General features: G+C 37.1%; 1 protein-coding gene across 1 annotated transcript in view; it reads right to left on the reverse strand.

Moving 5' to 3' along the window:
- The window catches only part of MINDY2 (MINDY lysine 48 deubiquitinase 2), a 29,499-nt gene that overhangs the window by 15,337 nt on the left and 1,582 nt on the right, over positions 1–12,580 (reverse strand). Inside the window, exons 2-4 of the mRNA XM_042876077.1 lie at positions 6,133–6,190; positions 4,732–4,796; positions 1,359–1,517 (exon numbers count right to left, since the gene is read on the reverse strand). Of these exons, the coding sequence (XP_042732011.1) occupies positions 1,359–1,517; positions 4,732–4,796; positions 6,133–6,190 (282 nt within the window). The remainder of the gene's footprint in view (positions 1–1,358; positions 1,518–4,731; positions 4,797–6,132; positions 6,191–12,580) is intronic.

Raw genomic sequence — 12,580 nt, forward strand, 5'->3', positions numbered from 1 at the left:
GCAGGAAACAGCATAAAAAACAAGAGAACTTATTCTTGTAAAGAACAAAACTGCAAGCTGAGAGTAATATCTTGTGAGAAATGGTCTCAAACAACGGAGGATGTTAACCCCCTAACAACACTAGACCAAAAAGCTTTAGCGAAGGCTGTTAAATGTTTTCCAACCTCAGATACCATTTAGAAACCAGAAAATAAAGCCCAGCATCAAAAGCTGTTGGTAAGCAGGAAAGAGAAGAGTATGGGGTGCAATTTGTAATAGGAACGTTCTCTCTCAGTTACTTCTCCTTCCTGATGCTTAGTGCTCAAATTACAGAACCCCTAGAGACTAAGGTAAATATCACTGAATACACTTGATACACATCAATGTTGTTCTCTTTGCATCATACTTCCTTAGAAACAACACCACACAAGAACAAACTCAATGAATATATAAGATTTTCTTAAAAAGCAGCCATCTTTTAGGCATCCCAATGGATCTTAACATAAACATCATTAAAGTTCTTAATCCACAATTTAAAGAAATTCCAAAACTACTCTGTGTTTTAGGACTACAGCTATGATATATGATCCACTAAGGTATAAGTCATGCAGAATATATCAATATCAGGCAGCCCTGGACACAGCCCATTTACCTACACTCACCTCTTCTTTATTTGCACTTCTACTCTAAATTAAGAGAAAGTTACTTTCCAGCAAAGAAGGATCAGGACAGATCAGAGAACAGCAGCTTTCAAGAACAAGGCACGAAGGGGGAAAAAGCCCGAACAAACAGGAAAAGAAAACTGAGGCACCTTATTCCAGGCAAACACCTCAGTTTTATCTTTCACCTCATGCAAATAGTATCATTTCACTGCTTAGTTAAACAACACCTCAATACCACGAAAGATAAGTCTTTAAGATGTAGCTGCCCCTAACTGGTTTTAATGACCTCAGTTCTCAAAAACTGCATTACCAGTAGATGTAAATCAAGAAAAGAAAACAGGGAAGAAATCCTGCTTTCCTTTCAGGTGCTCTTTCATGAGCTTCCAAAAGCATTTGAGTGGCACACCCCAGGGCAACTCCCTTCATCCTTCAGAAGGATGCAATGAGTACAATGCATTTCAGTGTAGCACATTTAGAACCTATACAAAGTTGCTGTACTAAAAACAAAAACAAAAAACCAAACCAAACCAAAACAAAACAGCCACCATCTACATTCACTCCTCTGAGAAGTCATTTTTTTTTCTGAACAGATTTTAAAACATCAATTACCATATTCATTATTATTGCCTCCAGTGAAAATGCTGCAACATCTTCCCTCCCTCAAATAAAAGGCAAATAACTTCTGTTTGATTATGGGAGGAAAAAACAAGAAGTTACCTGGGGATCCACTAACCATCCGTGGTACAAAGGGATGTCAAGAAGGTCAAACACTATGCATTCCGGTGTGTATTCAAACACTCGTACACCTGTAAACTTCACATTGACATCCAGACCTGTCTGTAACTTATGCAGAATCGCCATTGCATCGCTCATATTCTGACAGCAGAAAGAAAAGAAACACCAAATAGAGCTTTGTACACTTGGTGACTATGCATTAAGTCAATATTGCTAAAAAAAAAAATTAGAAAAGGGGAAAATTGCTAGAGAAACACTTCAATGCATATTTGTGTTACTTGTGCCACTGAAAGTAATATCAGAATATCAGAAAGTACATGAGGTGCTTGCAGAAGATTCAGAGGAACAGAGCAATTTTTGTTTGCTTGGTTTTGTAACATTTTGTTGCTTAAGAGGAATTCAGAATTGCAACAATGTTTTAAAAAAGAGCACAACAAAATGCAGAAGAAGAGACTGAAAAGAAAATGAAGACTAAAGTTTCACAGAGTCAACTCAATTATTATTATGGAGTTTCCTTTGTGTTATATTCCTTTATAAGACAGTTAACAAAAAGAAGCACAGTTAATGTAGTCATGAAGGGAAGAAAAATGTATGTGTATAACTGAGTACACAGGACAGGTTATGAAAGAGGTATTAAAGGTAGGCTAACACTGTAATCAGGGTATGGAGAGATGACATTTTATCACTTGGAAAGTACTTGCTGACTACAAAAAAAATGGAGTCTATTACACAATAACATAACCAATACGTTAATCTGAACACTCCTTTCTGCAGCACATTAATGGACAAATTAATTGAGGAGAACGTAATTGGCACTGTATGGCAGACCTCACTATTTGTCCAAAATCTAAGAAGACTGCCTGTGCATCTTGTGACTTGGTATTCTAAGGAACATACCAATTAAAGCATACAACACTAATAGATTAACTGCCATCAGCAGCTCTAAATAATCCAATTTTAACAGATCTGCATTTATCAGAAAGATGAAAGTTGGTTATTCTTGAAAAAGTTTCAGTCGTTCCTCCTTAGATGATGGAACCTTAAAACAAAAGGCGTGCATGAAAGCTGTAAGCAGACACACGTCAAACACCTCTGCCTACAGATCTCTGCACATTACTTTGTGCACACAGCAGCATGGCTTCATTACAGCACAAAGCAGAAATCCCACACTTGTTAACCTCAGCACTCACCAATTCCTCAGCTGGAGGAATTAAGCTACTCTTGCTGGTATGCAAGTTTTAATGTTTGGTTGGTTGGTTTTTGTTTTTTGTGTTTTTTGTTTTGTTTTGTTTTTTTTTACCAAAAATACAGTAGAACAAATTGGTTCTCAAGTAATATTTTAGATGCAACTCCTGAAAATTCCTCAAGTTTTTTAAAAAACAACAAGCACACAGCATCCACATTTGGAGAGTTTTCTATGAATCAGACAGACCTGCTGCCTGAAGCATTGCTGTGTGAACTTTCTATTACCAGGAAGGCAGCAGCTCAGACTACTTGAGTACATCCTGTTGCATCCTTTTGTCAACTTTGCAATGTCACAAAATTTAGAACATAGCAAGTTTCCTAAGAAATTCTCAGGATCAGGCTCAGACTTATACTGTTGCTTGTATTATTATAACTGCAGACAAAAACATCTTACTTTAGAAGCATGATTAATGAGTAGAGACCAGGTATCAAGTGCTAAATCCCATCAGAGGCGTTTTGTAACAAACAATATTATTCTGATTGTTGTAGAACAGCAAGAGCCTATGGCAAACCAGCACCAGTCATTCACACACATCAGATCATACATCCACAGCAATTAGTTGCACTTATTTTGCAATGTTTACTTTATAAATAAAGCAAAAATACATCAAGCTATCTGAAGAACTACACATTTCTCACTATAATCTGAAATGTACCATTTCAAAGTAACAGATTTCTAATAAATAAATGCAAATAAGTAAGGATAGAACTACACAACACCAGTGCATTGAGCAGCATTAAAACTTGATGCTTTACTGTTTTTAAGATCCATCTTTCATTTAAATACTTAGCTAATACTCTCAGGTACGCTGTTACTGGCAAGACAAATCACAGCTGCAACACAAAAAAAAAGCATCACAACATTATGCTAAAACTGCCCTAAAATCTAGCCTTACAAATCCAGGCATCCCAAAAAATTTCTTGTATTTCTTGTAACTTGTAAGAAAAAAACCACAACGTTTGGGTAAAGAATATTTCCTGTTACGATGCGATAAACACAGAACTATGATTAATGCCAAGACATAGTTCCAGTGCTTGTAAAACGTAATAATTTCATAAGACTTGCAGCCTAATTGGTTTCTTTTTCTCCTCTTATGCAGCATGACTTGTGCAACTAGAAAATACATATGAATGGGAACACTCCTAGAACAGTGGTTGTTTTTTAAAATTGCACAGTTGCACATTTACTGAACGTATTTGTGACATTTACTTAGTAAACTCATTTATTTGAGCAACTGAAAGCCATAGAGGTTGTACTTTCATATATATTTTTCTTTAATATATAATTTTCTTCAGCTCCTGGAAGTTGATTACTGCTATAATCTTTATCAGGAATACATGTAATCTTTTGTGGAGAGAAAAATAGCTAATTCAGTTATCACAAGCAGAATTCATGTCACTTGATACAAAGTATATATTGTATGATTCCAAAAACAATACATTCAATCTTCATTTTAATTTTAACTACCCCACGATACTTAGTTTGCTCCGAAAGTAATGCCTTCAATTTACTTCCAAGGAAACCATAACCAATACATAGAGCACAGTGACACTGCTTGACAAAGCAGACTCTCAGCTACAAAACACTTTTTCCAACAGTCAGCACCATTAGCTATGCATTTTCCAGCAGTGAAAAAGAGCTTGTGTACTGCGCTCACAGAAATCAGCAGCAGTGAGAAGAATATTGCTGTTTATTAATTGAATCAACCTCATGTTTCTCCATCACCGCTTAAAAGCAGGTCTCTTGTTTTGTCTGTACCCTCAGTTACAGCCTAGCAGAGATCACAGAACGCAGCGTGCTGAAGAACGCAAAACAGAAAATTCCAAAGTTACACACAAGTGCTACACACTTTCATGTGTTTTTCTATATTGTTCTTCATCAAAGGAACAAGATTCTTATATTACACACACCGCAAGAAAAAAAAAAACACAACAATTTGTGTGTTGAGATTGCAAATTTTTCTTCACTAATAGGAAATACTTATAATACTCCACAACAAGCCTAAAGAATAGGAAAAGTACTAACAATGGTTTGTAACAAATTGATAAACTTCAGGTGAGAAAAAAAGAAGCAGACACAAGCAGTTATATTTTAGGAGTAGCTTCTTACCTGCTCATAATTTAGACGCTGAATTTCAGATATCTCTTTGGGTTTTGCATCAAGAATATAATCTCCTAAAAAGGAAAAATAAAATCAAGCTTATTCAAGATTTCTGTGAATACTTATGACTGAAGCTAACTGATCATAAGTATTTTTTTCATTGAGTGAGATGCCACTGTTTTATGGCCTGGATTATAAGTATAGAGTAAAATACAAAAATATAAAATAATAGTAAGGTTATATATTGACAATTCCAATTCCAATGACAAGTGCAATTACTAAAACAGCATTCTATAATGACTTGACTAGCATCCCAGTCTCCTGATTATTCAGAAATTTACGTTCCCTCTGCGCCTTAAGTTAAAAATATAAATTCAAACCATTCACAAAAAGACATGGGATTGCATAATAAAATTTAACAAACACAAGCACTCATCCTGACCGACACTACAAAAATTTTGGCATATGTCTCCATACACTAGTAACCCTGAAAGGCTTGTATTCCACCTGTGCCTACGACATGAAGGTTATTAATCAGCTATGGAAGAATTATCAAACATGTTGACTCAACAGGAACCTCAAGAATTTGAGACAGTGATTTTGAAATTCGACTAAGATAATTCCAGAAAGTAATATACGACTTCAAAACAAGACACTCAGAGATACATGTTTAGCCAACTATGATTATGCACTAAGTTCAGACAGCATTATTCTATCAATATAACTAGAGTGATTAGACATGGGCAATGACAGTTCTTATTTAAAAAAACAAAAAAAACAAAAAAACAAAACATCTTTTTCTGCCATTGAAAGATTTAGTGATACATTTTTGAAAAGAAAAGCTACTTTCTTCACAAAAAAACTTGCTATATTTTCCTTCTCTCCTGCTTAAAAAAAAAATAAATAAATAAAATAAAATCAAACCCAGTTAGTATGTTAAGCTCAAACATTTTACATTTGTTAGGTTACAAAGAGCTGCAGTGCATATAGCTTAACAACTAAGGCAAATGCACTTTTAACACCTGGATCACTGTGGACTGCTGAAGTTACAGACTTGTCAGATGGAAACAGTTGCAGCTTTGCTGCAGACTGAATCTGGTAATGGAATGATGCCCACAAAGGAGAGACCCAGTCACCATGACAACTAAATTCATTTTTCATGTTATTTTAATTGGGTCATACTACCAAGGATTAACGTTACTGCTGACAGTTAAAGGCACAACTCCCTCACTCACTCCACTCTACGGTTTAGATTTACCAGCATGTTGGCATACTAAGCTAAGTAGTTTTCTTGAAATATACATTCAAATAAAGCTGAGTAAAAATAGTCAGTAAAAAAAGTAAGAGTCCTAATACTCACTAATAAGCATAATATGCAACAGAAAGCCATTGTGAACACTGGTCACTAACCTAAATATTCCATCAGCTGTTCAGCCGTTATGATTTCCATCATTGGTGGCAGTTTAACCTGTGAAAGTAAAAGTACATTGCCTGTAAGATTTCAAAACAACACAATGTAGAACTTAAGAACGACTTTTTAGCCCGAAGCTTTCTGATCACATTTGGCTCACTGATTTTTAAAAGCATTAGCCTACTTGGACTTCATTAAATAACAGCTGTGAAAAGAGAAGACAACATTTGAGTATTTGGAGGAACCATACACACACAACCCTTTCTTTCACTTGCAGGTCTGTGCACGGTGTTCCCTTCTCTCACCAAAGCCTCCCACCAGCAACCCCCTGACCTCATGGGAGTCTGCACTACTCGTTGCGCTAGCTCAGCTAAAGCACCCAGGATGAACAGACAGAGAACTGTGATCACAATTTGTTAAGAAAGTCACTTCTTTATATCTCCTAAGTGGTCTTAACTTGAAAGTTTCCTATGAACAGACAAGAGGCTGCAGAGAACCTAGCAGCAGCAGTTGCTGGAACAGGAAAGACAACGCTCATGCAGATTTGAGAAAATGACCTCCCAGCCTTTCATCCCATGCTCACACATCAAGGGTTTGATTTCACTCCAATACGGAGGAGACCAAGACCACACAACTCGGTAGTTGAACCTTCCATTCTCCCCAGTCCATTCCTGTCACCACCACTTGCTGGAACTAACCACTGTGGCAGCAGCTCAGACCCTCTTAGATACTCATCTCATCCATCCAGCATCCTGGTTAAATGATTTGGTTGCTCACCCCCATTTAGATATCTCCCTGCAATAAGAGCCCAAAAACACACAAAGCTATGTATATCAATATCTGCAGGAGTAACATTAGAGTCTTCAGTCCTGATGCTTTGGGTTGTTTTGTTGTTTTTTATTTATTTCCATTTAATTCCTCAGTGTTTCATCTTCTCATCTTCTCCTCTACATCATACTACAGAAAGTCAAGCAAATCTGGAATTTCAAGTACTAGGAGCTCTTTCAAAAAGAAATTCCTCAACTCCAAGCACAGAACTTGCAAGCATCTGGGGAAGAAAGGAAATGAAAGGACAAACAGAGAAGGCAAGGGAATTAAAGATTAGGGGGTTATAAATTGTTAGTAAAGCAGGAAATTAGTGAACCATAACTTTGCAAGAAAGAAGGCTTAATTAGTTCTGCTACTTGAAAAAAAACTCAAGATGATATGAATTAAACAAGAAGAAAAATCAGTCATGCATTCATAGGCATACGAACTTCTGAAAACATCTTTTAAATGAGAAACAACTGACTGTAACTTACAAAATGCCTTAACCTCTTCCCCAAATATAGGAAAGTTTAACTAATCTTTGAGCCTGCTCATAACATTCATTTTGAGTGTTCACATAAACAGAAAACATTGTGCCATGTTGATAAGAGGATTAAAGATTTAAAAAGCTGATTCTTACACACCCAGTTCTGAAGTGCAGCATTTAAGCCTGAGCAACCATCAGTTCTGCATGCTCTGGAGCCAGATAGAGCTGGGCTGGTTCACTGCTGCATGTCTAACAGCCCAGAACAGAAATACTTGAACCACCTACACCCAAAATGGTTCCAGGACTGTGAAAATTACAGCTACAATTAACTACAGTTGTATCTGCACCACATGAAGAAAAACTAGCACACTACCTCAGCTATTAGTAGGATTAGTGTGATGATTTCTTCAGGACTGAGGTTAGTATTTTGTTTGACTGGTTTTTTTTTAAACATAGATATCAACTTGGGGATTTCTGCTCCACACTGCTCTGAGGGACCTAGAAGCACACCTCCATTACCCACAGCAACTATAAAACATCATTACACGGTTTGCCGTTAAGTTCCACATATTTGTGGCATAAATATATTCATGTTTCATACTTCATTCATTACATGAGGTATTTGTATTATAAGTTTATAAATCTTGATTTTCTCTCAAACAGCAGTGGTCAGCAATTTCTTTTTTACTGAAGAACCAAATTAAAGTAATTTTACTCATGTCTGTACAATTTCCCATGGTCAGATGATTTAACAAGCTAAATCCCAACATTAACTGCTTAATTAAATGCTAAGCAAATCTTTCACAGCATAGTTTTAGACCTGCCATATTTCATGGGACCTCAATCAAACCTCTACAGTGGTCTAAGAGGTTCCAACATGGTCAGAAGTACTTTGGAACAGAACTGATCTGATATACAGAAAACATGACAACGCCAGCTGCTCAGTGCCTCACTGAACATTCTTAAGCTATAGGAAACATATCAAAGAGAACAAAAAAGAAAAGATACCTCCAAACTGCAATGGAAATAGAAAAACGACATAGAGCCAGTCACTCTAGGCATTTATTAGTAGAAGAAAGCAACAATAGATAAATCTGTTGTACAAAATAATCTGAAGGACAGAAAATTTACCAATAGGCCCCAAAGCGTCATTGCTAGAGTAGGAAAAAAGCACTTCCTCAGCTCCCACCCATTTCCCATACTTTTCTACTGCTGTTTCCTTGTCTTTCTTCCTAACACTAGCTAATTCTCTTTCTATTTTCCCTCCATTTCTTCAGAGTAAGAAACTAAATCTTCATTACCCAACTATGTGAGGTACAGATGAGTTACCTATGTAATTAAAAAGCAGTTGATAAATAAATTTTCATATTGAAGAGTTAGTTTGACAAAGCCTATATAGCTTCTGTGCATTAGACAATGACTGGAAAATTAAATTGTATCTTTAGATAATCTCCACTGTATACTCCAAGCTCTTCAAAAAGGCTTTAAAAATTAAGCAACATAGTCCTGTACTGAAACTAACACTTCCTAACAAGTTTGTGTTTGTGTATAGAAAAAGGGACCATAAAAATTTCTACTTACAGTTCCTAGTTATAGTTACACAGAATCACAGGAGTTGGAAGGGACCTTTGGAAATCACCCGGTCCATCCTCCTCACTAAACCACATTCCGCATAGTAGGTTAATGGGAAAGCAGCCAGGCACTTATTTGCTACTCCTGCAAATTCAGTGTTTGGGAAGAGGTAAGCATAGCTTCAACCCACCCCAGCAAAAGACGATTCATATTTTTTGCAAACACGCAGACTCATAGAATATCCTGGGTTGGAAGAGGCCCAAAAGGATTGAGTCCAGCTCCTGGCTCCACACAGGATCACTCACCTTTTGCCTTGCAGAGAAAGCTTCATAAACTTATCACGATTGCCTGACAGCTTTTGCTATCACCTGACAATTTTAGTATCTTCCTCCCCAATCAGGTTTTCTTCAGACCCCCAGAACAGTCTTCCTACTCTAGAAAACACAATTATAGGGCCACTGATTTGTAAGCTCAGCTCATCTCACAGATGCAGGGAGGAATGCTGCCAAGGCCTCTGCTGAGCACTCATCAGAAGCTCACTGGCATCTTGTCCTTGGAAGCTGAGTTCATACAAGCAATCTGTGCAAATTGTGGCCATCGGGAAGTTCAGCTCAGTAAAAAGCAGATCACACATATAGGGCCAATGCCAGGCGTCAAACTAAGCACTACCACTGCAGACTCCAACAAACCAAATGGGTATCAGCAGGAGCACACTGCACTGAGCTACTCTGAAAAGCAGGCCATTTTAGGAGAACCTCAAACAGAACATTTCCAGCGAGAAATTTTTTTACTCTACCTGTTCCTGCACCTCAGTTTGGATACATCTAAGCATAAGTGGTTATATAACGTTTACTTACGTAACTGTTAGTCATCTAAAGAGGCAGTTCATAGAGTTCTAGGTTACCAAATTTTAGAAGAACTATGTTCATGTAGGGAACATCATTCCCAAAACCTTCCTTTTGTTGGTAAGACTGTGATCTGCATAACTTTGAAAGATACTTTAATGATGTATACTACTGGAACTATTTTCCTACACAAAAACCTGTAACAAGAAGATATTCCACATGTACTCGCTTTCCAAGGCTTCAGTAATAATACTATTAATTCTATTTGTATTAAAATGTTTTCCCTTAGGCTTATTTTATATTCCAAAATGATGTGTCCTCTTTTCTCTGAATGTTTCAGGTATTTTCTGTGCACATCCCACCTCAGGAACACAGAGCAGAATTACACTGCACATTCACTAAGCTTTTAGCAACTGAAGATCACCACACAGTAGATCTTAAGACGAACACAGAATCACAGTTTAATGCAATTTCAGAAGGTACCAGAAAGCAACGAGTGGACTACACCTAACAAATACCACAAAAGCAAGCTCTGCACTGCAAAGTGGAAGCACATAGTTGGAGCCGTGAAGAAAAACTGCAAATCTGCAGACTGAAGTGAGCTGAAAGATGGTACTCAAAGCTGCTCTATACCAGAAAACCCTTTTTATTTCAATATTCTACTCCCATTTTCATTTCTATTGCAGAAGCCTATATTATTACCACACTACTTTGCACAACAGCTGCTTATCCAACTTTCTATCATATTGCTTTTGGTTACTTTTGATTCAGAGCATTTCTGTAACATTTCATTAATAACCCTTCAGCTCTATCTCCTAAGGGCTCCACAAGCAGTCTGCAGAGAGGAAAAAAAAAGATTCCATAATTTTAACATTTGGAAGTACAGCTTGCACAATCTGACACCACAGAGCTGTATGTTCAGACTCCCTTGGAAGCAGTGGATATGACAGGTAGCAATTTTACAAGTTTAGTTTCAAAAATCTGGTTCTATTAAAAGGTTATTGAAGAATCCCAATGTGTGCTACTACTTCAGAATTTCCAAAAACTCGCTGTGAAATCTCACAGGTAAAAATATACAGGTGCTGTACACTCAAAGAAACAATTATTTTGAAGCAGTCTTTAAACTTACATCACAAAATGAGGATGTTAAATCTAATTTCAAAAATACCTCCCAAAGATACTTTACAGTTGAGTAGTTGCTAAGAATTTTGTTCACTTAATGATCAAGATCTTCAAATTCACTAGGAATATTTACTTTGAACGTGCAACACACTTACTTCAAGTAGAAGAGATCTTCCTACATCCAGTTATTGAGATAAGCAAAGTAATAAACTACCTATAGCCCTCAGTAAGAGAGACAGACAAAAAAACTCTTCCAGAGGGCAAATGGAACACACAAACAGCAGATCACAAAGCTGTTAGCATGCAGAGGTAAGAACTTGAATTCTGTTGAGCTGAAACATCTGAAAAAGTGAGTTCTCAATATATCCAAGCATTTCACATTTTTTAAGGCACAAATGTTTCCATGATGATGGCTAAGACTATTAAGAAACAAATACCAATTTCAGTCCTAAACAAATTGACCACGTGCAGCAATGTGAATTCAAATTTCACTACTGCACAAGCACAACTAGTACACACAGTGATGGATCTCAAAGTTATCGCTCCCATTCTGGGATAAGTAAAGCACGTGATTGGACATTCTATTGGAAGTATTCATAAAAACCTAAGCACTAGTACTGTAATCATAATATTTTTCAGCTCTGAGCACTCACTCATATCATCTGAAGCCATATGAGACTTTTAGTCATCCTGTAGGAAAATACTAGAACTCCATTCTGATGGAGCTGTTGAATTAGGAAGGCTAGTGGCAAACACAGGGAAGAAGCACCAAGATGAAACTCTCTACCTTGCTATTCTCTATTCCAGCTTGATTTCCCCTCCACTACAGTCTTTTCCCACAGCCAAGTGGCTCCTCTCACCTGCCACATGCTCTGGTAACCCTACTCTGCCTTTGCCTATTTCTATCTCCTGGTTTGCTCCCTCATTCCCAATTTACGATTACATGACCCGATCTAGTGTCCATTTTGGTTCAGGAGAAGCGAGAACAATGTAGAAGCCCATTGTCAGCCTTGGTGTATAACTGGCAACTGACAGTGATGCACAGGTGAGCTGTCAAAAAGCTTGCCTCCGCAAACCATGTCAGCGTGGTTCTTGACTGTAAACTAGGGAAAAGAAAGGACAATTTGGAGAGGCCCTAAATAAAGGAACCAATTATAAGCAGGGGTGATATACAACCAACTAATCAGAAAATCCCAAAGCACATAAATAGTCATATAGTGGCAGCTCTACCTACAATGGTGACTTCCTGGCTGTTCGGAAGTCATATAAATTCTGCTGAGGTTTTACATAAACAGAATTATAGAAAACCCCTTCTATAATCCCAGCAACAGGAAACGTAAGAGCACTCCAACGAGGCTTTTTCATTTCGCTTACAAATTTTGATGGCACATTCATTCTTGCTAACATAGCATTTGATCAAAGCAGAACGTCAGATAAAGTTCTGGAATGGAAGGCAATAGAAGAAAGTAACTATATATTTATGGAAAGAAAGGAAGAACACTAAGGAACAAAACCTCTTAAAAATTAAGAGCAAATAACAAGGACAGTGATGTCCCATTTATGTCCTTTCATTAAATGAACACTTAAAAAGGTAAATCCTGGGACCAAACACAT

This window comes from Lagopus leucura, unplaced genomic scaffold (genome assembly GCF_019238085.1).
Source record: "Lagopus leucura isolate 7727_CA_CO unplaced genomic scaffold, USGS_WTPT01 Super-Scaffold_100015, whole genome shotgun sequence".
Lineage (NCBI taxonomy): Eukaryota > Metazoa > Chordata > Aves > Galliformes > Phasianidae > Lagopus > Lagopus leucura.